Here is a 27,304-nt window from a genome sequence, read left to right on the forward strand (position 1 = left end):
ATTTTTGAGGATGGTAGATTTCAGAATGGAAGAGATCTTAGAAATCATCTGATCCAATCCCATTTTGCAGATGTAGAAACATTTCATAGGAAAGGCAGCTTTCTTTCTACTAGAAACAGAAGTATCAAGTTTCTTGACTTGACTTAGTGATAATTTATTTCATCCTTCCAAAGATGGAGGAACCAATCAGGGGAAGTCCTATACTAGATCTGGTTTTCACTTAAAGGGAGGGAATAACTGGTTACTGGGATGGAAATAATTGAGAACCTTAGTGGAAGCACTCTGTCCTGAAATTTGTGATAGAGAAGGAAAAGAAATGTATGTATAGTCTAACATAACAGCCTTATGTTTGGGGAAAGCAGATTTCAGAGGATTCGGTGGAAAAATAGGTACAATTCTATATACCAAAAAATGCTTCAGGAGAAGTCAGTTGCTCAAAATGAAATCCTGAAGACATAGAAGAAAAAAATCCATTAAGAGGGGAATTTAGTACTGTCTAAAGAAATCAAGATAGTTGCATAGGGATTTCATCAACCAACTTAAATTTATAAAGAAATTACAGAAGATGGAAACAAGGACTATATAACATTAAATATATATACATACATATATATATATATATATATATATATATATATAGAGAGAGAGAGAGAGAGAGAGAGAGAGAGAGAGAGAGAGAGAGAGAGAGAGAGAGCCTGGTTTTATAAAAATAGCTTCAGGAATGCTAAAGCTCCATGTGGACTGAGGCTGGTAAGGAAACCTAATGACAACACTACGTCTTGGAGAGGTAGGAGTGGAATTGGGTTAAGTGACTTGCCTAGGGTCACTAACTGCTAAGTGTTAGGATAGATTTGAACTCACATCTTCCTGACTCCAGAGTAGGTGCTCTATCCAGTGTGCCACCTAACTGCCGCAGTAAGGAAACTTTTAAAGCTCCATTGGAAGAAAAAAGAATCAAAGAAAGGTTAGGATCTTTGCTGTTGATGAGTGGAATGTTGAAAACTGAGAGCATAAAGAAGGCAGAGTTGCTCAAGTCTTATTTTATTTGTTTTCTCTGCCAAAGAGAATGATCTCATTGGTCACTGAAAAAAAGATGACTCACAGTGCAAGAGAATGTACTAGCTCCTGACCTAAATGAACTACTCCATCCCTAGGTTCTAAAAGTGCTGGTAGGTATGATTGCTGAGCCACTGTTTTGGGTATATGAAAGGTTATGGAAAGGGGAAGAGGGACCTCAAGATTGGTGATAAAATAGAGCCATGATTTAAAAACAATAATCTCATAACTCTATATTGACATATATTGAGTTTGACTTAGATTCTGAAAAAATGCTAGATAGATCATTAAATAGATAGTTGGCAAGTATCCAGAAAAAAGGCAATGATTACAAAGAGTTAGCATGGTGTTATTAAGAAGACTAGCTATGATAGAGAATTGGCCTTGGACTGAAGAGGACCTAGTTGTGTGATCTTGAACAAGTCATTTAACTCTCCCATGGCCTTGCAAAACAAAAAGGTCTGACTAGTCTTTTTGTAATGGCAAAGAATTGGAAATTGAGGAAATGTCCATCAATTGGGGAATGGCTGAGAAAGCCATGATATATGACTGCTATGGAAAACTATTGTTCTGTAAAAACTAATGAGTGGATGAGCTTTAGGAAAAGCCTGGAAAGACTTGTCTGAATTGATACCAAGTGAAGTGAGGAGAACATTGTACATATTAATGGCAATTTTGTGAGGTGATCAACTATGATGGATGTAACTCTTCTCAGCATTTCATTGATCAAAGACAATCTTGAGGGACCTGTTATGGGAAATGCCATGTATATCCAGTGAAAAAGCTAGGGAATGTAAATACAGAGCAAAGCTTACCATGTTCACTTTTTTTTTTAGTTTTTTGCAAGGCAAATGGGGTTAAGTGGCTTGCCCAAGGCCACACAGCTAGGTAATTATTAAGTGTCTGAGGCCGGATTTGAACTCAGGTACTCCTGACTCCAGGGCTGGTGCTCTATCCACTGTGCAACCTAGCTGCCCCCATGTTCACTTTTTAAAACTTCTTTTATGTTGTTTCTTTCTCATGATCTTCCCCCCCCTTAGTTCTAATTCTTCTTTCACAACCTGCCTAATATGGAAATATGTTAAACATGATTATATATGTATAATCTATATCAAACTGTTCGCTGCCAAGGGGAAGGGGAGAGAAGAGAGTGGATGGTAGAAAAATGTAGAACTCAAAAGCTTACAAAAGGATGACCTAAAGAAAAACAAAATCCCTGTTAAATATAGTCAAACAAAACAAATTCCCACATTGGCCATGCCTAAAATAATATGTGTATGCACTTGTGTATGTATATAAAATTCTGTATTCTTGAGTTTTTCACCTCTGCATCAGGAAGTAAGTTTCATCATTAGTTTTCTACAGTCATCTACATTGATGAGTTCATAACTTCTTGGTTTTTACATTAATGTCATTATATGAATTGTTCTTCTGATTTTGTTCACCTCATTCTTCATCAGTTCATACAGGTCTTCCCTAATCTCTTTTATCATTTCTTACAGAACAATAATATTCCATCACATTTGTATATCATGACGTGTTCAATCATTCTTTAATTGATGAATTTGTTGTTGTCTCTTTGTGACCTCATTTTGGGGTTTTCCTGGCAGAGATAGGATATAGTTTGCCATTTCCTTCTCCAACTCATTTTACAGATGCAGAACTGATGAATACTGACCGCCTCAGCTTCCAATTCTTTACCATCCCCCCAAAAAAGAGCTTCTATAAATATTCTTATAAATATTTTTGTACTTAGGGTTTGTTTTGCTTAGGATAAGTCCTTCCCTTAACTTACTCCCCCACTGTGGTTCCCTCTCCTCCCTTCTTCTCCCCTCTCCTCTTTCTCTCTTTTTTTCTCTGTGAAGTGAAATGTATTTCTGAATCTGACTCTATGTGTATATGTGGTTTTTTCCCCTTCCTTTGATCAGTTGAGTTCATCAGGTTCAAGTGCCACTTGCTCCCCTCCTTTCTATTTGTTTGTATAGATGGCTACTTGTACAACCAAATTTTATGAGACTTCTGTGTTTAAACTAGTTTAAACATAGTTTCTTTGCAGCTCTGAGTTTTTCATCCAAAATATTTGGAAGTTCTTAATTTCATTAAAATCCATTTTTTTTTCTCCCATACAATTACACTCATTTTTTCTGGGAAATTTATTTTTTATTGTAATATATCCTTCCAATTCTGAAATGTTGTATTCTAAGTTCTCTATTTCTTTATAATAGTGACTACAATCAAGTGTAATCCTGACCATGGCTCTTTGGAGTTATTTCTTCCTGGCTAATTGTAGTGTTTTTTCCTTTAACCTGGAAACTCTGGACTTTGGTATCATGTTCCTGGGTGTTTTTGTCTTGGTTTATTTCAGGAAGTGATCTGTGGATTCTTTCTGTTTCTATTCTACCTTCTGGTTCTAAGAAATCTGGGCAGTTTTTTGGGGGTTTTTTTTAAAAGCAGTTCAGGTTAAATAACTTGCTCAGTGTCATACAGTGTCTTAGGCTGGATTTGAATTCAAATCCTGCTGACACCAGGTTCAATACTCTATCCACTGTGCTACTGCCCCTTGGAAAGTTTTCTTTTAATATTTCTTAAAATGACATGTTTAGGTAAAATCTAATTTCTTCTTCACATGTCTGATCTCTACAAGATCCTAACAGGTTTAGTTCTGACAAAGAATAGATAGGTTCTAGCCTCAGCCACCATTAGCCAGCCTGAGATGTTCTGCTGGTGGAGAGTGATAGAATTATAAGTTTCCCTTTGATCTGGGATTTCTTCCCACTTACTCCTCTGTGGAGTTCAGACTGGGCCAGAAGTTAGAACTGAGATCCCACTTCTATGGCCCCAGCCACTTCTCCTTCTTTCTGACTGTTTTCTCTTAGTATATATAGCCTTGGGCCCACAACCACCCCTTATCCCAGAACCCCCACCTCCGTGAAGGTTCCCTCTTCAATCCACCCTAGATCTGTGACCCAGAACTAGATAATAAGTAACAAAGCTTTCAGTTGGCATCTGTTCACAGACTCTCCATTCATTGGTGTGCTCCTGGCCAAACGCAGTCTCCAATGTCCACAGATTTCTTTATCTCCCTATGGCTAACTTGTGCTGGAAAAATTATTCAATATGACTTTTTCTTGAAGTTCTCCATCAGGAGTCAACTTGGTTACTTTCTAAATCTGTTTGGAGAAGTTTGGGAGGCAGGGATCTTGGTGTACTTCTTCCTGAAACTTCCTCTTCAGACTCTGCCCCCATCATGGTTCAGAAGTTTCTGATTCAAAAATTTCAAAAGGTACTGATAAGTTAGAGAGTATCCAGAGGAGCATCCAGGATAAGGGATCTTGAGACCATGACATGAAGATTTGTTGACAGGAGTAGAACAGTTTAGACTGGAAAAAACTAAAGTGTGACATAATACCTGTCTAGTATTTGAAGAATCACTTCTAAAAGTGGTTAGTTAGATTTTGTTCTATTTGAGATAGAAAATAGGAAGAAATAATAAAAGTTATAAGTAGGCAAATTTAAACTTGAAATGAAGCAAAACTTACTAACAGAACTTTTCAGAAGTGGAATAAGACGCAGCTAGGTGGCACAGTGGATAGAGCACTGGCCCTGGAGTCAGGAGAATCTGAATTCAAATGTGGCCTCACACTTAATTACCTAGTTATGTGACCTTGGGTAAGTCACTTAACTCCATTGCCTCAGGCCATCATACATCCCCTCCTTGGAGGGATTCAAACCAGCTGGATGGGCATTAGGATGAGCATTTTGGATGAGCAAGACCTGTTATAGTAAGAATAATCATCATAGAATAGATAGCCTCTGAGGTCCCTTCTACATCTCAAATTCTGTGACTCTGTAAAGTGGCTTGCTCAAAGCTGCACAGTCTGTGATGTATGAAAATGACTTCTGCATAACTCATGTTTTCCAATTATTTGCCTTCAAGGATATGGTATGGTATAGGCTTAAACAATAGAGAGTGGTAAATTTAGGTCCTCTAGCTTCAACTCCATTATTCTTTTCACTACTTCATGATGGTTCTGCAATAATACTTCCTGTGCCCTATGATAATTAAAATTTGAAGCTTTTCTTCCCTTCTTACTCTTTACCCAGCTCCTTTAAAAGCATTTATCGGGGTAGCAAGGTGGCACAGTGGATAGAGCACCAGCCCTGGAGTCAGGAGAACCTGAATTCAAATCCTGTGTCAGACACTTCATAATTGCCTAGCTATGTGACCTTGGGCAAGTCACTTAACCCCAATTGCCTTAATTAAATTTTAAAAAAAATTTTTAAAAAGAAAAAAAAGAAAAGCATTTATCAACTGAGAAACAATATGTATAACCAGAATGTATACTGGATTTGAAGTCAGGTGACCTAGATTTGAATTCCAGCTCTATCATTTACTCCCTGTATGACCCTGATAGGTCATTTAAGCTCTTTGGACCTTTTATGTCTCATCTATAAAATAAAAAATTCTGGTTAGAGTATCTCTGAGCCTCTTAACCCTTTAAAGGCATGGGGTGGCTAGGTGGCACAGTGGATAGAGTACTGGCCCTGGAGTCAGGAGTACCTGAGTTCAAATCCAGCCTCAGACACTTAATAATTGCTTAACTGTGTGGCCTTGGACAAGCCACTTAACCCCATTGCCTTGCAAAAAAAAAAAACCTTTAAAGTCACTAGAGTAACTAGAATGTATATAGAACTGTGCTGATGAATGTTTAACAACTGGCTTTCTGGAAGGAAACGTGCCCCTAATACATTTTTTAATTTAATCTGCTTTATTAACATTTTCTCCCATATCTTCTTGTCTAGACAGTCAGCAACACGATAAATCAAGCCCTGATTTGTAGTATTTATCAGTTTCTAAGATATAGAAACTTAGCATTGAAAATTAGACAAAAGACCCAAACCTGTTAGACTGGTCTCTAACACATACCTTCTGGATAGGCCACAAACATTATCTGTATTGAAGACCAATTAATAATCATCTACTGATAGTTTTCTTGGTATAATCAAGAGGCATGTGGAAGAAACAACCAAGCCAATGTTTTTGACATTCTGTGGGAAAGTTTCAGAAGGTTAATATTACAGAGGCAGGTTATACTGAGATTTTAATGATTTCTATATATATGAATTATTAATCATGATAAAACTTTGTTTCATTGCAAATTCCAATTAGAGATAAAATAGCTAGTCTGCAGATGTGCCACTACAAAGTCAGTTACTAGTCAGATACTGAAAATGCAGCTCCTGAGATTTTGTTTGATGGATCTAAGGTAGCTAGATTGGTTGGGATGGTTATACTTTTTTCTGTCACGTTATAATATTCTTTGAATGGAGAAGTCACAGAGATTGTCCACCAACATATTCATTTTGATTATGATTGTTGTTATTCAGTCATTTTCAGTTTTGTCCAACTCTCTGATCCCATTTGGGATTTTCTTGGCGAAGATATTATATTAGCTTGCCATTTCTTTCTCTAGCTCATTTTACAGATGAGGAAACTAAAGCTAATAAGGTTAAGTGACTTGCCCAGGGTCACACAGGTAGTAAGTGTCCGAGGCCTGATTTATAGTCAAGAAGATGAGTCTTTATGACTCCAGTCCAGGAGCTCTATCCACTGTGCCACCTAGCTCAACCACATTTTCTAAAATACAAAAGCTATTTATTTATTATAAGGTATATTCACTTAGAGACTCCTATAAAAAGCAAAGAAAAGAACCTGTATTTCCCCATTAGAAGTCACCCCATTCTCAAAAGCCCTTCTGTGGTACCTTAGTTAGATGGTGGGGGGTGGGGAGCAGAATTCTCATGGGCTCTGTCAGAGGAGTCCAGACTTTGACAGGACCTCTTAGAGTGAATGGTTTTGAGTATCAGACCAACAGTCAAGACTATGTGTCTGCCATTCAAGAATAAGACTGAGACTTCCAACAGTTGAGTGAATCTTAGAGCACTTAGCACTGGGTCTGGCACATAAGATTACATCAAATTAGCTGTTGTTATTATTAATATCAAGGTGATATATATACAACTTGAGGAAGACAGTTTACTAAGGTTTGGAGGGGTCACATTGGGGGAAGGAGTTCCTGCATCAGTGCCACCATGAATCATTCAGTATTTGAATAGGAAACTATCTCTCTCATTGACTTTCCAGTTCAAATCACTTTAGCAAATATTTATTGAGTGCTTTTTCAGTTCACTAGTGTATTCAGTACTGAGAGAAATAGGAAAATGTAAAAGGATAATGTGCACTTTGCAAGCGCGTGATGCATTGGATAGAGTGTAGCCCTAGATTCAAAAGTTTCATTTACCTTACTTCAAATCTGGCCTCAGACTAACTTGGTGACAAGTCATTTAACTCTGTTTGCCACAGTTTCCTTATCTGTAAAATAAAATGGAGAAAAAAATGGCAAACCATTCCAAGTATTTTTGTCAAGAAGACCCAGATGGGGTCACGAAGAGTCAAACACCATAGAACAACAACCAGAAGTGAGTTCTGGGGCCCAGAGGCCAACTTGGCTTCCTGGGAAGAAAAAAGATCAGACTCTCCCATAGGAGCTAAGAAAAAAGACTTTCCCTATTTGTTTTTTTTCTCCTTTCCTTTCCTCCTCTCTTCCACTCTCACTTATCCTAAAATCTTTCTGGTCATTTTTTGCATTCAGTACTTTAAGGAAGAGCTGTCATTTTGTTCTTATTACTTCCCAGCCTGTGCCTCTCATAGCTATTCCTGCCCTGAGATAGAACTGGTTTCTATAATAGGTCTGTCCCTGAAATGAGGAGAAAGAGATAATAGGAAATGGATGGAAATCAGGAGTTCAAGTTATTCAGCAAGCATTTATTATTAAATACCTGTTCTGTGTAGAGCACTGTGCTTTGTGCTGAGATACAAAGAAAGGCAAAAACAGGCCCTATTCTCGAGGAATTCACTGTCAAAAAGGGGAGAAATCATATAATAATAAATAAATAATAAAATTGATAAATAAATAATAAAAAATAGATATGTACAAAATGGATACAGAGTATCTATGAATAGAAACTACTCTCAGAGGAGAAGGCAGAAAGCAACGCAAATTCTAGCTTTTATATGAAAGCCCTCCAAATACTTAGGTTTTATCTACATTGAACTCACAATCTAACAGGGAGTTAATCAGAGAATAGCAAATAAATAAGGGAGCAGATCACTCCAAAGTTAACAAAACAAAACAGAATCTTAGATCACATTGTTTGAATTGCTTTCAATCAATAGTACTATGAGATTTGGACCCTGGTAACTTACTCAGGCAATTCAGAAGTCCTTTCCAAATCAGCTATTTTATAATTCTGATCACTTAGAGCTGCCCTTGTAGTTATGCTGCATATGAAACAAGAGGTAAAGAATCAGTGCAGGATTATCGATTCAGACTGTTTTTCTGGAATGGACCTTCATCTAGTCCAACCCCTCATTTTATAGAGGAGTAAACATTCCTAGAGAGGATAAATTATGAAAGTTGGTCTCTTTCACAAAGCCTAGAAAGAATAAAGACCAGGATGCCCTTATTCTCTTCCTGTTGAGCTTCTGGTCTGGGTAGCTATCCTATTCATGAATTTAAATGCCCTGTATCTTCATCCTGGAACTGCCAACTTCTGCAGAACCCCTGCTCTTTTAGGCACCATTGTCTGATTCCACAAGTCACCTGCTCCCCAAGACAAAAATGTAACTTTTTTTCCTATCCCTGGTTCAGAAGAGAACTATAGGGACCCTTTGACAGAACATTCCAGCCAGAATGAGAGCTAGGATAGCTATTTAGTTCAGAGGAAAAGAAAACTACTTTTGTTCATTACATCCATGTGTAACCTTTGACATGGACTATGCTACATTTGAAGCTGATGGTATTGAAATGAGTCTTCTCTTTAAAATTCCACAAAGCTACAGTTTAAAATAGCAGCAGTAGCCATGATAAAGTAATAGACAGACTAAGATATAAATAATGCTGCAACAGTCTTAACCCTGACCAGAGCATAGGATTTAGATCTAAAAGAACTATTTAAAATGAGCTGGTCTACATCCATCTCTTTTCATTTTACCCACGCAGAAACTGAATCCTAGAAAAGTAAAAGGATTTGCCCAAGTTCAAGCAACCAGGATGAGCTGAAATTTGAATCAGCCTGATCCTCAGACTCCAAAAGTACTACTGTTCTACTCTCTCATAATGTATGTCCTAGAATGGACGTGACCTGTAGTGCAGAAATCAAGATCCAAAACAAGGGCATCAAAATGAACCTGGTTCCTTCTTATTATGATATGTTTTGGATAAGATAACTCCCAATTTCTCTTCTTCTTTCTCTAAGGGTCTATGATTCTATACGCTACCCCCTATTTAGCATCAATAGTTACTTTGAGTTCTTCCCTGGCAATTTCTGTTGGAACCAGCACCTATATGATCATAAAGCATAATACAAATGTGAATTATTACTTCAATTATTACTTTGAATCTCTGATCTAACTGGTGCAATTGTTCTCTTATCCTTTCTTCTCTTCTTATATTATTGCCAGTGTTTATGATCATAAATCCTCTTAAGAGGATTTAGTGAACATTTTAGAGGCCTTTCCTTTGGTTTTTTAAATATCTCAAGGGTACCAATGCAACATAGCATTTGTTTATCTGTCATCCTTCACTTTCCCTCAGTGACTGATTCACCTTATTTTCTGTTTTTACATGTCCTTGATGTCTTTATGCCAATCACTCAGACTGTTGGAATGTATTAGTGCCTAAACTTCCGCCTTCTAAAAAGTTCATTCCCTATACTCCAGGAGCTCACAGTCATGGAAGAAACAACAGGAAAACAACCATGTACAAACAAGATATAGACAGGATAAATTAGGGATAGTCTCAATAATAAGGTGCTAAGATTAAAGAGAACTGGCAAAGGCTTCTTATAAAACCTAGAACATCGACTGAAAATTGAAAGAAGTCAAGATCAAGAGGCAAAGATGAAGAGAGAAAACATTCCAGATAGTCCAGGGAGAAAGCCAGTGAAAAGTCAAAATCAGGAGAAGGTTGTTGTCTACGAGGAATAGTCAGGATGCCAGTGCCAGTATAATTGGATCACAGAGTGAGGGATAGGAGTTGGGTGTGAGGAGAAGTGGAACACTATCAACAGTATTGTTGTAATAGTTCTTCCATAATACAGTAGATCCATGTGGTCACTTTTCAAAGGATTTAGAGGGAAGGAACATTAGACCATCTAATTCAGAGCTTTCATTTTGCAGTTGAGGAAATGCAGGGAGTTTGTGACTTTAGCCAAGATTACCCATAAGCAACAGAGCCAAGATTTGGAGCCAGGTCTCCTGACATCTAGGCCAGTACTATAACTAGCTATACTATCTCCAAGAGCCCTTCCAACCTTGGGAGGTTAAGGTTACCCAACTTTAGTGTAGGCAGACTTTGTAGGGTGCCTACTTTGACTTCCTTTTATTGACCAATATTCTGCAGACTGGTTTAGGCTTCAAGGGGTCCAATATGGAAGTCATTTTTCCTATTTCAGGTAATGTTTTTAAGGAAGAAGCCGTTAATCGAGTTTAGATGCAAAGTTTACATTGTCTGAATGGAAGTGTAAGGCTTTTTGTTATCCAGAATCCATATCTGGGGCTCTCTCTTATAGACTAGCCCCTAGAGAAACTGTGGTTTCTGATAGGAAGGTTAAACATAAAATGGAGCCTAGAATTGATTTCCTAAAGTTGAAACAAAGCATTTAACAAACTTTCCTTCCTGCTCTCTTCTCCCCTCACATTATCAGTAAGATATATGTAAAGCCCTTGGCTCAAGGCCTGACATAGAATAGGCTCTGTCTAAATGAATGCTCATCCCTGTCACCTTTCTCCTCAAGGCTAAAATGAAGCAGGGATGTCAAACTCAAAATAGAAAAGCTCTCTCCAGCCCAAGAGCCAAGACTCTTGTATCCAATTGTTGCAACTCACAGAGTGAAGTGACCCCATCCCATCATAATACTCTAGGAGAGATCTAATCAGGGGGGCATCCTGAATGGAAAAGGAAGAAATGGATGAAGCATGTGACAGGCATCATCCAAATGAAACCCTGGATTACAAATAGAAAAGTGAGATAGCCCTTCCTTTTCAGGAGCTAACATTTTAATACAGGCGACATGTGCCTGGGAATGGGATGTTTTTATCTGGACAGTCACAGAGAGGTTTAGCTGAGTTGATGCCCCTTTACTAGTAGCAGTAGTAGCATTGACTTTATTATTGTTCTAGAGCAGGTGTAATCAATTTTTGGGTCACATGCAGTCCCCAAAGCCCATTCATGAAGCAACATTACATTTTATTCTTACACTCATTGGTAGTATGGGTTGCATCATAGTCATAAATAAGTATTAAATTCTGTATGCAACCTTAACAAGTTTTTGTTGGCTGATGCAGCCCAGAAGAGCTAAAAGGTTGGACACCCATGTTCTAGAGCAGGTGTGTCCAAGATGCATTACATTTGTTGTTGTGCTCAGTTGGTGATGTGTGTTGCATTCTCTTCATGAATGGGTATTGAATTCTGTAGGTAGCCCTTGGAGATTTTTGTTGCACCAGGGTACCCAGAAGAACTAAAAGGTTGGATACCTTTTCCAGTACAAAATGTGGAAAGAGAAGTGGGGGAAGGGCCTACCTGTTGGAGGCCAGGCAAATGGTAATAATAGATGATGTAATCTGAGGTGACTCAATATAATAGGCTCACAGGATAGCATGACCCAGAACTGGAGTGCCACAAGCTGGGCAGCTCAGCTTCTCAGAGCATGGTCTCTAAAAGTCTGAATTAAAAGGTATAAGAGCTGCAAGATCAATGATAAGATGACCAGGGTAAATCCTGGAGCAGAGACTGTTCTGGGTGAGCCTTCACCAAATGATCTTTCCCTCTGCACATCTCTCAGAGCACCATATCTGTACTTGCTTAACATTCAGTCTGTTCCCATGTATTTTGTGCACCTCTCTTAGACTCCCTATTAGGTTGTAAGCTACTTGGAGGCAAAGACTGCATCTTATTTCATCATTGTATTCTTGAGCATAGTATATTGCATATAGCAGGGATCTATTAAATTAGTGCAGATTATTGAGGGGAGAAAGGGAGGTTGCCTGTTTCATTTTTATATTTGGATCCTATTTGTTGCTATTTTCACAAAAGGAAACATTGGGTCTGCAAAGGTGGAATAAATGCTGATTGTTGTGGGTGTTAAGAGAAGCTGTGGATCAGCCACTTAGCTCATATACCCTAGTAACTAACTCTGTTTCTCTTTCTCTTTCCTAGGACCTCATCTTTGCGCTGGAACACGGGGACCAAAGAACGGATGCTCATCAAGGTGACAGATAGGGAGCCAAGCTTCCTTATGCACCAGGGAAATGATTACCCCACAGACAACCAGCCAGGGCCCCGCTCTCGGAGGCCTTCAGGGGGTCAGCAGTCCCCCAACCTACAAACCTTTGCTCCAGAGCCTGAAAACTCAGTCTTCTTCCCTGAGAGGAAGCCATCACCTTTCTTGAAAAGGGCTGAGCATGTTGGTAGTTGTTCCCCTTTGCTGGGCCGTGGGGACCGTGACTCATTCTGCTCCCCTCTCCAGTCCCAACACCGAAAGCACTCAAGTGAATCACAGCCATCTTCACCCCGCTATGCCTATGAGCCGCCCCTCTATGAGGAGCCCCCCATGGAATATCAAGCCCCCATCTATGATGAGCCCCCCATTGACATGCAGTATGAAGCAAGTGGCAGCTACAAGGCAGGCTCCCCACAGAAGTCACCCATTCGTAAGCCCCACCCCTTCCTACAGTCACCCAAGCAAACTTCTAACTCCCCCTACCAGCAGTTGGTGCTTACCAAACAGAAATGTACTGATCGCTTCATGAGCCTAGAGTATAGCCCTGCTGGCAAAGAGTATGTACGGCAGCTGGTCTACGTGGAGCAGTCTGGCTCCAGCCCCAAGCTCAAAGCAGGCTTGCACCACAAGTACTCCCCCAACCCCATTGGGGGCTCCTACTCCCTGCAGCATAGCCCCTGCCTTGTAAGGGATCAGCGCCTAGAGATAAAGTCAGGAGACTACAGCAGCATGGAGGGATCTGACTTCAGGCACGGACAGCCCATTTCCCAGCTTCCACATGGAGAGGACTCCATGTCCTGGTCCAGCCAACAGGACACTATGTCTTCAACAGGCTATTCTCCTGGCACTAGGAAGAGAAAAAGCAGGAAGCCTTCTCTTTCACAGGATCCAAACACTTCTTCAACTGATGGCTCAGGGGATCGAGACCTCCTAAGTGAACAACTTGGGAGTGAAGACCGACCTCTGTCAGGCCCTAGCCGCCCCCAGATGAGCCGCACAGAGAGCAAGTCAATGGAGGCAGATATGGTACGGGGCTTCCCAGAACCCTTCCTGGCACAGGCCCGGTTGGCCTGGGAGGCCCAGCAGGCACACTACCATATGAAACAACGTAGCAGCTGGGATTCCCAGAAGGATGGTTCTGGCTATGAGAGTGATGGAGCCCTGCCCCTCCCCATGCCTGGACCTGTAGTGCGTGCTTTCAGCGAGGATGAAGCTTTGGCACAGCAAGAGAATAAGCACTGGAAAAGAAATACTTTTGAAAAGTTGGGGTTCCCACAGATCCTATTGGAGAAAAGTGTCTCTGTTCAGACCAACTTGGCCTCTCCAGAACCATACTTACATCCATCTCAGGTAATCCTCCAAAGGAGATGAAGGCAGGGGAGGGAGAAGAAGACTAGATACCATAGAAATCATACCACCTAAAATGAGCAAACTGCCCAAACTTTCAAAGGGTACTCTCTACCTATCCCTAGGTAGGTAGAACACTAGCAAGAAGGTTCTGTGAACATTGGTTTGCTATCAGAGCTTTCTGTGTATTTTCTATTCAGTGGGGTATTCTCACTGCTTAGATGTGCATAATCACTGTCAGAATGTTACCTTGCATCCAAAGTTGTGCCAAAAAGGGGGTAAGTTCTGGCAGGTGCTACCAAATTAGAAAGTTGTCTTAATAAGGCCCTGGCAATAAACTGTCTATAATCTGAGGGCCAGCCTAAAGTAAGAAAGTTTCCTCGGGAGGAGAAGAGGTCACCAGGGTGATCACTTTTTTTTTTTTAATCCTCAGCAATTCACGATAACGATCTCTTGGGACAAAGAACTGTGGTCTGGATTGGCAGATAGAATGTCCACATGTATAGCCACAGTTATATATGCACTAAGTTCTGTTGTTTGTTAGTCTTCCTGGGTGCCAGAAAAGAGTAGCAGGAACCCAGATCCTAGCCCAACAAAAAGTTTTAGCATTAGCTAATTACTAGTATGCCACACTCTGCAGGGAAATAACCCTCTCAAACATTCATCTGCTGCTTTAACCATGATGCTGGCCAGGGAGGATGGAGTGGAAAGAGCACTGTATTTGATGTCTTAAAGCACCTCAGTTTAAATATTGACTCTGCTACTTAACAATTTAAGTGGCCTTGGCCAAGTTGCTTTACCTCTATGGAACTCAGCTTCTAAGGTCTTCTAGGTCTCTTCAAGCTCAAATCTGTAATTTTTGCATCTGTGGTGATGCTTATTAGAAAAGGTCAGTAATGCTCAGAATGATATGATAGTCTTGCCTATATTTGAGAGAAGTCCTGGAGCTTTAGAATACTGACATGCTCTTGCCTATATTTGAGAGAAGTCCTGGAGCTTTAGAATAGTGACATTCCATAGCATATTTTTTTCTCTATAATCTGCATAAGGAATATTAATCACGGATATGACTAAGTTAGGCTAGATAACCTAAAACTCAGTGAGTTTGTGTTTCAAATATTACTTATTATTGTAGTAAAGGTATATAACCTGACTGTCAAGATTTCAGTTCCCTAACCAAGTTAACTTCCCTCTTACTCCAGAAATTAATGATGATGATACCAAGGTATTCTAGGTAAAGATCCCATGGGGTACCCAAAGACTTTTTATACATACATAAATATGTATGTGTTTACATATGTATATCTAAATAGATACAAATACATATATGTATATTATATTCATGTTTATATAAAAGTGATTTAGCAGGATTCTGAAGCAAGCACCTCATTCTGTCATTAAACAACCAACTCATATGTAGGATAAATCGATAAAGATTCCTAGTCTCCTAGATTCCCTGCCAAGTAGAGCTCTATAGGAGCCAGGGAGACCCAGTTCCTAGCTAGGAATCCAGGTGTCAAGGCCAACCCACTCACACCCCCCACCCCCCACCCCCAACCTTAGAGAGTTTGCTATTTAGGAGGGATAGCAGGGCTCCTCACCCTCTCCATATGGCTGCACTCTTGCTGCCTACTAAACTCACCTTGTCAGAGGTGACTTGACTCAGTGAATGGTGCTTTCCAGCGATTTAAAGTAATCTAGAGAGTGAGCAGGAATTTGAAATTAGCCTTATATTACACTGAGACACATTAGATTAAATAATAGCTAGCATATATATAGCGCTTCAGGGTTTGCAAAACATTATACATACATTATTTCATTTTATCTTCCAACAACCCTGGAAGATAGTTGCTATTATTATTCCCATTTTACATATAAGGAAACTGAGGCTCAAAGAGGTTAAGTGACTTGCTCATACCCTCTTAGTTTCCTATTTAATGAAAATCACTAAATGCAAAACTACTGTGTGAGGTAGTAACTTTACAAAAACAAAAAAAAATATTTATAAAAACAAAAATTAACTAGCTCCTCCCCTCATTAAACTTACACTTGCCAAGGAAAATAGCAAGTGGAGTCAGACTAGAAACTAGAACTTGAAGCACCAAGGCATGGCAAGAAAAGAAGGGGGGAGAAGTGATGCTCCAAGGAAGAACTGAAAGTGGTAAGCCAGGGAGCCTACAAGGTTGGCATAAAGGGCAGAACCAGGGAGGGGAAGTCAGGATGTTGACAAGCACTGAGCTGGAACCTGGAGACAGAGCAGCACAGGGAAAAGAGCACTTGACTTGGAGACAGAGGACCTTGGTTCAAGTCCTGACTTTGTCTCTGGACAAGACACTGAACTAGGCTGGACCCTCTCAGGTCCCTTTTTTTTTAATCCTCATGAGCTTATATTATACTAGCAGTCACAAAGATTGCAAGTATCAGGAATTGTGTCATTGGTTTAGATTTGAGATGAAAGGGACATGTTGGACAGTAGGCACTATCAGCAGGAAGACACTGAGCCCTGAGACAATCTGCCTCTGACAGTCAGCATCTCACATAATCTCTGGTGTAACAGGAGCCAATATGTGGGTCATTGTTTATCATAACAAACATGAAACCAAAGGGAAAAGGTCCTCTGGGAGCCTAGAGGTGGGAACCAGTAAGCTCCATGCAGGAAAGAAAGCCAGTAAATGAACTGAACTGGTTTCAGGGATTGGGAATCTGAGTTCAGGGCAAACCTTCAGGCTCTTCTTACTCAATGAACTCATTTTCAACTTTGGGCTAAGAGGTGTAACTGGGAGTCATAACTGACTTTAAATTGTACTTTTTCCCCTAGATTCCCACAATTCATGTTTTTTTTTTTTTTAGCTTCATCAGCTTAGGAATTCTAGAAAGAGAAGTCTCAGAGGTTTAAAAAAAAAAAACCAAAACCTTTGGCCATGTCTTTTCTCACATTGTCATGCCCAAGCATACAGCAAAGGGATGCTGCCTTTTTGTGATACTATGAATCTAGTTATTGATCCTGCCACAGGCACCAAAGATATGGGAGGAAGAGTCCCACATGGAAATATTGCCCTCATACTAGAGGGAGAAACAAATAATTACTTCACTGAATAGTATTGATTATTGAATGCCTTTATCTGTGGCCATTGAGTTTGGTGAATGACAGTTCTGAAATATCTCACAGCAAATTTTAGATAATCTTGGGATACAAAATTTACTGACATAGTGAAGGGAAAACACTTTGAGCCTTTGAGGCAAAAAACCATCCCCCAATACTTCCAAGGTATGTGACTCTAATAAAGTTGTGTAATTTCTGAACCTGTTTTGTTATTGCCAATCATCTTGGAAGCATCTGTGCTGGCTCTGTTCTGTTTATCATTATCAATGACTTGGCTAAGGCACAAATGGGACACTGTTCTGGGAGACTTAACACACTCAATGATAATATACCAACAGAGTTTGATAGGCTAGGACATTGGGTTAATACAATGAAATTTAATATAGATAAATCTATAGTCAAAAAATCAGCTTCACAAATTCAAGTTTGGAGAAATATGACTAAACAGAATGTCATGTAAACAAAAAAGATCAGAAGCAGGGTATCTCTAGCAAGATAGCTGGTGAGGAGGTGGAAAAGTCCACAGGGGAAGTCAAATCAGGAAGGACTGGGGCATCTCAGAAGAACCAAGAGTACTAGGTAAAAGTTAGAGTAAGGCAGAATTCAATCCGTATTCCTATGTGGAGTTACATTATAAGAATTCTCCAAACAGAAACAGAAAAAAATGCTTACCAGGGGTGCAATTTAAATTACATAATCTTTGAAGCAGCTCCCAACTTTGTGATTGTTAAAAAAGAAAAAGAATTTGGTAAAATCTAAGCACTAAGGAAATGAGAGTTGTTATTCTATTGGTGTCTTCCAAACCTTCAGTATGGCCACAGCAATAGAGTGTACATTGGAGCAGATAAGTATAAAAAATATATATCACTAGAGGCAGCTAAGTGGCATAGTGATGCAGAGCATTGGCCCTAGTATCAGGAGGACTTGAGTTCAAATCCTACCTCAGACACTTTAATACTTACTTCGTTTTGTGACCTTGGACCCCATTGCATTGCAAAAGATTTTAAAAAAGTATATCACTAGATTAACTTATTTTTATCTATTGCAACTCATTAACCAAGATACTATGATAATAGTCTATACATATAGTCTATTAATGCTAACTAACTTTTATGGAGTGCCTTAAGATTTATAAAACCCCTTCCTCACAACAGCCTTATAAGGTTTTTTGTATAAGTGTTAATATCCCTATTTTAGATAATCAGATAGACTCAGAGAGCTTCATAAAATCACAATAAATCATAGTTGGGACCTCAGAGGTATCTTTTACAATTCTTTCCCAACCAAGAATCCATCCTTCAGCATCCCCCTACAAGGGGACATTCAGCCTTCTCCTAACAGGTAAAAGGAACCCACTAGCCTGAGGTCTAGTCTATTTTTTAACAGCTCTTTGAAAAGTTTTTCTTTACATTGAATCAAAATTTGCCTCTCTTTGGTTTCCATCCATTGCTCCTAGTTTTGCCTTCTGGAGAATCAAATTGGAAAATCTAATTTCTCTTCCATATGACAGTCTTTTTTTAAAAAATTATTTTTATTTTGTTAAATATTTCCAAATTGCATGTAGAAAAAACCGAGCATTTTTTAAACTTTTGAGTTTCATATTTTCTCCTTCCCCCCCTCACTGTGAAGGCAAACTCTTTATTTTTTATTATACATGTGAGGTCTTGTAAAACATGTTTTCCTATTAAATATATGAAATAAAAACACAAAATAAGTAATAAAGCTTAAAAAGTATACTTTGGTTTGCATTCAAAGTTCTTCAGTTCTCTTTCTGGAGATGAAGAACATCTTTTATAATGGATCCTTCAATGACAGGTTCAGACTTTAGTTCAGCTGAAGGTTTTCTCCTCTCCTCCCTCCCAGTCATTTTGTGATTAAGTAGCCTGGCTCACTAGAAAAATTGCTGGACTTAGAGTCAAGAGACTTAAATTGGGATGCTACCTCTGACATTAGCTGTGTCACTGGAAAATTTGCGTCATTTAAGGTGTTCTAGGAAGAGTTCTTACTTGAGTCAGAGAAATTGAGTTCAGATCTTCCCTCTGTCATTTGCTATGTTGGCAAGTCATCCAATGTGGTGGTATACTAAATAGCCTCCAAGGCCCCTGCCAGTTCTAAATTTATGATCCTAAATTTAGTATCCCTGTAACTCAGTTGCTTCAGTTCCAAAATGTGCCTAATACTTATATCATCTTTATGGATGTGTTTGGAAATAAACATTATGGTGGCATTTTGAAAATATGAGTCCCAACATGTTAGCATTATGTCCTTCAGGTCCATGTTATAGAACTTAAGCGTGGGTTCCCAGTGAGCTCTCTAACATAGCTTTGCTCATATACATCCCCTTCTTTTCGTTCACTCTACAAGACCCTCATCACCAAATTCCTTAACTAAATTAGGTCAACAACAGCTGGCAGCCAAATCTAGCTTCCATCAGCCTTTGTATGATTCAGCAAGCTAAGAATGGTTTGACATTTTAAAATTTTTATCACATTTTATTACATTTATATTAAATTATATAATATAATTCAATTATGTATCATTTACTAATATATTAATAAATTTAACTATATTTTAAAATGTGAAAAACATTCTTGGTTTGCTGAATCTTACAAAAGCAGGTGTGCCCTTAGAACCATAGTTTGCTGACCCCCTAGTCTAGACTATTATCCTTGTCACTTATTTGCCTAAACTCTCTCCCCACTTGAATCCATTCTCCACTCAGCTACCACAGCAATTTTTCTAAAGTACAGGTCTGATCCTGTCACCTTTCTATTCAGAAAGCTCCTCAGAGTTGCTAATGCTTTTTTCTTGTTGTTTTTCAGTCCTTTCAGTCATGTCTGACTCTTCATGACCCCATTTAGGGTTTTCTTGACAGCAATCCTGGAGGGATCTGCCATTTCCTTCTCAAGCACATTTTTTATAGATGAGGAATCTGAGGCAAAAAGGGTGAAGTGACTTGCCAGGTCTCGTTGGTAAGAAGTATCTGAAGTCAGATTTGAACTCGGAAAGAGGAGCTCTATCCGCTGTTCCATTCTACTTCCCTCCCCCATACCTCTAGGGTCAAATATAAAACCATCTGCTTAGTATTTAAAGTCAAACAGTAGTAGTTTCAGAGGAGAAAAGAGGAAATGGGCAGGGACTAGTGGAAGGGACTGGAAAATGTTATGGAGGTGGACTTGGTTACCAACTGGATTGGGGGGGGGGGGCGGAGATGGTGAAAGCAAGGTGATCCAGCCTGTGTAATTGGGTGGGGATAGTGGCAGTCTTCGTCACCTGGCCTCTTCTCACCTTTCCAATCTTGTTACAGTCTTCTTCTTTACTTCTATCTACAATCAAACTTTGTTGATCTACTTGATTTTCCTCATCTCTGACACTCTTCCTTAGTTCTCTGCCTATTAACTCTTGTCCATAGGTTGCTCTTCTAACTTACCTTTTCCTCTTTAGCTTCTTGTTTTCCCTTCTGCAGATTAACTTTCAACCACTTTATATTTTGTGTGTATATACACTCATTTATACATTGTCTTCCTCACTGGATTGTGAACTCCTTATGGGCTTTGTATTTTTCTTTGAACTCCCAGAACTTAACACAATTGTTGCCTAACTGACTTCCTGTCTGAAGAGCTATAGTGGACATTGTTAAAAAATGAGTCTGGTTTATTTGAAGAATATTAAAGATTTTTTTAGGGCAGGTACTATAACTTTCACATTGATTATCTTTATAGTATTGCTATATTACTGTGTCCAATGTTCTCCTAGTTCTTCTCACTTCACTTTGTATCAATTCATTCAGATCCTCCCAAGTTTTTCTGAAATCATTCCCATCCTCAATTCTTTTCTATCACATTCATAAACATTAATTTGTTCAGCTATATCACCCCTTAGTTTCCATTTCTTTTCCACCCCAAAAAAGAGCAATGAGTTTTTTTTCCTGTCAATCAATAACCATTTATTAGATGCCAGTCATGTTCCAAACAATGTCCTGGGTACTTACAATCTTATACAAATCTCTGGGAAGAATTATATATACTCTTCTTTTAAAATAGAAAATATGATGTTAAAGAAAACCATAAAGAAAAAAGAAAGGAAATGATCCAAGTATAATTATTTTTTAAATTTCCCCCAAATTTTAAAGCCTGGAGTATGGGAATTAAACTTACTGTACTTCTGAAATTACAGGGGAATGGCACTTCTATTTTTTGGAAGAGAAAGGAAAAACACATTTCTCAACTGACTTTCTTGGAAATGTGTACATCTTTGCAGGTGGTTTACTACTGAAGTAGATAAGAATAAGATGCTCCCTCTTCAGTATCCCTAATTGAAAGGCATATTAATAAATGGGTTGGAAAAGATGAGCAACATGAAAATTACTATTCAGATATTAGTTGATTTTTTTCATGATAACATTCTAAATGTGATCAGGCTTGTGATTAAAAAAATGGTGACTTGAAATTTTGCTAAAATTAGCAACTTACTGTTACTGGAAAGAAGTTATTGAAACAGTAAGATTATTGATAGATCAAATATTTCAAAACATTTTAAGAATCACAGAAGCAGTCTATCGTGTGATATAGCAAGAAGAAGATAAAAGTTTTTATTTTACAAGGTGGCAAAAGGATTATACTTTGGAATATGAATTAGACTTTTAGATGAAAAAAATCTATGGATACTTTAAAATTATGCTCGCTGGATTTTTTTTTTGATATTTCTTTTCTAAACGTAGAGCTAAAGCACATGAAAATGACTTGAAATTAGTGAATCATCTTGTTCATCTTTCCCTATATAAAAACTGAAATAACTGATAGTATCGCAGCAAAATATGACTCATAGGCTTATAGGTCTAGGGCTGAAAATGACCTCTGTGGTCATTAGACCAAACTCCACAAAGTGCAGATGAGGAAACTGCAGAGGGATGTAAGAGAGAAAACACTACTTTCTGATGCAGCCCCATTCAGTTTATAAATGATTCTCACAATAAGGAAAATTCACCTCCCTTCCTGCTCCAATATTTTTGGGGGGGTTATTTATTTTATATTATTACAATAATCTTGTTGTATGAGTAAACATAACCCCCCCAAAAAAAAAGATGAGAAACAACAAGAATAATGAGAGAAAAAAAATGTACATCAGTCTGTGTTCAGATTCCATTGGCTCTGTCTTTGGATGAGTTGCCTTCTTTATCATAAGTCCACCAAAGAAGTTGCTTCAATATTTTTCCCACAGTTGCTATTACTAGCTGCATTTTCCTCCACTCCATTCCTTCTTACTCTCATTTATTCTGTCCTTTCTCTCCTGTCCCTGTTCAAAAGTGTTATATCTGAGTACCCCTCTCCCACGATCTTCCCTCTCTTCTATCACCTGCTCCCCCTTCTCTCCCCCCATTCCCCCTTATCCCACTCCTTTCTTCTCATTTTTCTCTAGGGTAAGAGAGATTTCTATACCCTATTAAATGTGTGTTATTTCCTCCCTGAGCCATTTCTGATGAGAATGAAGGCTCACTCATTCCCCCTCACCTTCCCCCATTCCACTCCATTGAAAAAAGCTTTTTTCTTGACTCTTATGGGAAATAGCTTAGCACCTTCTTCCTCTTTTCTCTTCTTCCCTGTACTTTCTTTTATCACCCATTGACTCCATCTTTTTACTATATTATACCATTATATTCAGTTCCTTCCTTTGCCTTATCTATATATGCTCCTTCTACCTGCTCTTATAAATGAGAAAGTTCATATGAGTTATCAGTATCTTCTTTCCATGCAGAGATACAAGCAATTCAACATCATTAAGTACCTCATAGTTGGTTCTTCTCTTCCACCCTCTCTATGGTTCCCCCCCAGTCCTGTACTTGGAGATCAGAATTTCTGTTCAGCTCTGGTTGTTTCAATAGGAAAGTTTGAAAGTCCCCTGTTTCATCAAAAGTCCATCTTTGGGGTGGCTAGGTGGCGCAGTGGATAAAGCACCAGCCTTGGAGTCAGGAGTACCTGGGTTCAAATCCAGTCTCAGACACTTAACACTTACTTAGCTGTGTGGCCTTGGGGCAAGCCACTTAACCCCATTTGCCTTGCAAAAAAAAAAAAGAAAGAAAGTCCATCTTTTTCCCCCTTGAATGAGGATGTTCAGTTTTGCTAGGTAGTTGATTCTAAGTTGTAAACCAAGATCTTTTGCCTCCTGTATTAGTATATTCCAAGTCCTATGAACCCTTAATGTAGATGCTGCCAGATCCTGTGTAATCCTGACTATAGAACCAAGGTAGTTGAATTGTTTGCTTCTGTCAACTTTTAGTATATTCTCTTTGATTTGGGAGTTTGGGAATTTGGCTATAATATTCCTAGAAGTTTATGCCTAATTTCTGCCACATTTCTCTTTTCAGGAGGTGATTGGTGAATTCCCTCAATTTCTATTTTACCCTCTGCTTCTAGGATCTCAGGGAAATTTTGTTGTATTTCTTGAAAAATGAAGTCTAGGCTATTTTCCTAGTCATGACTTTCAGGTAGCCCAATAATTTTAAAATTATTTCTCCTGGATCTCTCCTGGATCTTGTTTTTCCAATGAGATATTTCACATTTTCTTCTAATTTGGGTGTTTTTTGGGAATAGTTTTATTTCTTCCTGATTTCTCACAAAGTCGTTGGTTTCCTTTAGTTCCATTCTGTACTTGAAGGAGTTATTTTCTTCAGAGAGCTTTTTTATCTCCTTTTTGAGGCAATCTCTAGCCTGAACCTATTTTCTATTTCTTGGAGATTTTAGGTACAGAAGCTTTGATTTTGTCATCTTCTGAATCTTCCTTGAGACCAAAGTAATTTTCTATTGTCAGATTCTTCTTTTTCTTTTGTTTGCTCATTTCCTCAGCCTATGACTGATTTACACCCCCCCCCCTCAAGGCTTTGGGGGAGGGGGGGTTGAGACATCCCACAGGGACCTTAATTCCTCTAAGGTCTTATGAGAGGCTCTGACTGCTCTCATCATGTACTTTGGTATGTGGATGACCACAGGCCCTCCCCTCTGCCCTAGAGCTGTGAAGAGGGTCCCTACTCAGCTATAGTGGTGTGGGAGCCCAAATTGCAACCTGGATTTATATGGACAAACAGCTGAGTCCTGCCCCCGGGGGGAGCAGGGAGACCTCTGCAATCTCCTCAGACCCTCTCACCATCTGTGAGCTGTTTTCTGGAGGTGCAGGCTGACTTCCCCAATTCCTGCTGCAGGTTCTCACTGCAGGGCTGCTTTGAGGTCAGTGCTTGCTCCATACTCACCCTGGTGTGGCAGAATTCTCTCACCACCCCTTCAAGCTGTTCCCAGTGATCCCTGGGCCAAGAGGCCTAGAAACCACCTCCTCTGCCACAAACCCAGGTACCCCCCAGGGATCTAGGCACTCAGCCTGGCTGTGCTGTGCTGCGGCTGTGCTCACAGTGGCTTTTTCCATCCCCTGGTCCTGGTGAAACAGACCTTTCCTGTGGAACTTCTAAGTAGGCTTGGATTGGGAAATTGTATCACTCAGTCTTTCTGCGGGTTCTGCCCCTCTAAATTTTGGCTAGGATCATAATTTGACAGCTTTTGGAGTTTTGGGGGGAATCAATTTCCAGGAATTGCTGTCTGTCTTCATGCCACCATCTTGGCTCTGCCCCCCATAGTTTGTTTTACATATGAGTACAAAATGGGGGTTTTCTCTTTTGTCTCTTTCGAGTATAGACCTAGCAGCACTAGGTCAAAGGATATGTATAGTTTAACAACTTTGGGAAGGTGGTTCCAATTCTCAGAATAGCTGGACTACTTTTCAAATAGTGTAGCTATTTTCCCACATCCACTCCAGCATTTATCATTTGCCTTTTTTTTTGTCATCTTAGCAAGTCTGTTGGATTTGAGGCGGTAGCTCAGAGTTGCTTTAATTTTAATTTCTCTAATTATTAATGATTCAGAGCATTTTATATGGCTATTAATAACTTTGATTTCCTCTTCTGTGACTTGCCTATCCATATCCTTTGATTATCCGTTTTTATTCCCATGATCCTCTGTCTCTTGTTTGGTCATGAATTTTTCCCCTATCCATAGATTTGAGAGGTAATTTCTTCCATGCTCCACTAATTTATTTGTCTCTGTTTATTAATTACCTGATCTAATATACTTATCAACCTCTTTATTTCTTACTCACTATCAAATTGTTTTGATAATTATTACTTTTGTATAGCTTGAGATTTGATGATTTTACTTTTTTCCTTAACTGACCATGCCCCAGGGATTATTATTTAGAAAGGAACACAATAATGTCATATGGAAGGAAGGTTAAACTTTGTTTTTGTAATCTTAGGAAATAAGAACTAGAAACAATGGGTACACTTTTCAGAAGCTCAAATTTGGACTACTTGTCGGTAAAAACATCCTAAAAGAGCCTTCAACCATAGAAGAATTGTCTTGGGCAAAATTTGAGGTCTTCAAGTTGAGCTTGACTGCTATAAAGAAAACTATTCTTTTAGGGAATTGGCATAGAGACATATAACCTAATTCTGAAAGCCTATGATTCTGTTTTTCTGAGATGAGCCATTTGGTAAATTATTTTGCTCTACCTGCATGCAGTAACCAGAAGATTCTCTCTGTAAGGACTTCCTTAAGAGCTTGGGAGATCTGTGATGTATCATTCAAAGTTTGCAACTCTGACTCCTCTTATGTTGTATTTGCAAGTTCATCATTCAGGAGGTCACTGAACAGAAACACTGTCAAGTCTACGAACTCCAATAGACTTTTGTTTGCTCTAAACATCCCCTGCAGCTCCTTAGTACATTGCCCACCCCTCATACTCCCTTCAAAGATGGTCATTCAATAATCAAGTAAGAATAACTGGTTCAAGAAACTGGCAGGGGAACAGCTAGGTGGCACAGTGGATAGAGCACTAGCCCTGGAGTCAGGAGGACCTGAGTTCAAATTTGACCTCAGACACTTAATAATTACCTAGCTGTGTGACCTTGAACAAGTCACTTAACCCCATTGCCTTGCCCCGCCCCCCAAAAAAGAAACTGGCAGGTAGCAAGGGTATTAAGTTTTGAGATTAACATCCTAGTAACTGGACTAATAGCTCAGTATTTATTATGAAATCCTGGGTGTATGGAAGCCTTGGTGGAAAAAGTGTCTCTCTGCAACTTCTGATAGCAGCCACCTGGGGGGAATGAGAATTATTAATACCTCAGAGCAAAGACATACAGAAACAGGAAAATATTATTTGTCATTGATTCATTCTATTCTTTACAATTTTACATAAAGTACTTACAATTAATTAATCAACAAGCATTTTTAATTGTCTACTAACGTGCAAAACACTGTGAGGCTGGCAGATATCTAGGTGCTGGGATATAGAGACAATCAAAAACACTCTTCTCTTAAGAAGTTTATATTCTTTCAAGGAAAATAACACCTACCTACCTGTTTGTTGTTTAGTTGTTTCAGTCATTTCTGACTCATGACTCCAGTTGGCATTTTCGTGGCAGAGATACCAGAGTGATTTACCATTGAGGCAAACAGGGTTGAGTGACTTACCTGGGGCAATACAGTAAGTGTCTGAGGCCAGATTTGAACTCTGGCCTTCCTGACTCCAGGCCCAAACCTCTATCCTCTTATGTACCACTTAACTGCCCATACATAGAGGCATACATGAATACACACAAAAAATATTTACCAGATGATTAGCAGGGTGGAAATTAACATCTCAGAAGATTTGAAAAGATTTCAGGAAGAGAAGATGACATTTGAATTAAATGGAAAATAATGGAAAAACCAAAACTTCTAAGAAGTAATGCAGAGTACTGCCAAGGCTAAGGTTATAAAGACAGGAAATTGTTTTTGTATGAGGAACTGTAAAACTAGTTTTAACTGGAGAATACAATGCTCATCAAGAGGAATTATGTGTAATTAGACTAAAAAAAGTAGGTTGGGTCCAGATTATAAAGAGCTTTAAAAGCCCAACAGAAGTTTATATTTGCTCCTAGAAGTAATAGGAAGTCACTTTAGTTTATTAAATTGGCGTGAAATATGGTCAGAAGAATATTGCAGTTAGACCTAATTTTTGAAAAAATTACTTATGTAAGAAGAAACAAGCTTTGGCAACTCATAAGTGGGGTGAGGAAGTCTAAATGGTCAAGGATCAACTGAAGATACAAACTAAGGTGACTTGAAAATTGGTAGTGCCTTCAATAGAAATAGGTTCTGAAACATTTGGTGATATGAGCCTAGATATCAAGAGGGAGACTGGGGTGAATACGTAAATCTGGAAGTCATTAGCATAGATATATTAATCAAACCTGTGGAGATTGATAAGGTCACCTAGTGAGTTTGGGGATGTGAGGTAGGTAAATTTATACAACAAAAGAAATGGAGAAGGAACTTTATGTAGGTGTGCAAAGATTGTTATTCCCATTTTGCAAATGAGGTTCAAAGAAAAATTACATGCCAAAGCTCACATAGTTAAGTAACTAAGTAG

The 27,304-nt window shown here is 38.9% G+C and overlaps 1 protein-coding gene across 6 annotated transcripts in view; it reads left to right on the forward strand.

Moving 5' to 3' along the window:
- Positions 1–27,304, forward strand: part of ARHGAP39 (Rho GTPase activating protein 39) — a 350,961-nt gene that overhangs the window by 257,618 nt on the left and 66,039 nt on the right. For all 6 annotated transcript variants that reach the window (XM_074202986.1, XM_074202985.1, XM_074202989.1 and 3 more), the window contains one exon: positions 12,336–13,749. In XM_074202986.1, coding sequence (XP_074059087.1) covers positions 12,336–13,749 — 1,414 coding nt within the window. The remainder of the gene's footprint in view (positions 1–12,335; positions 13,750–27,304) is intronic.

This window comes from Macrotis lagotis, chromosome X (assembly GCF_037893015.1).
Source record: "Macrotis lagotis isolate mMagLag1 chromosome X, bilby.v1.9.chrom.fasta, whole genome shotgun sequence".
In the NCBI taxonomy this organism is placed as follows: Eukaryota; Metazoa; Chordata; class Mammalia; order Peramelemorphia; family Peramelidae; genus Macrotis; species Macrotis lagotis.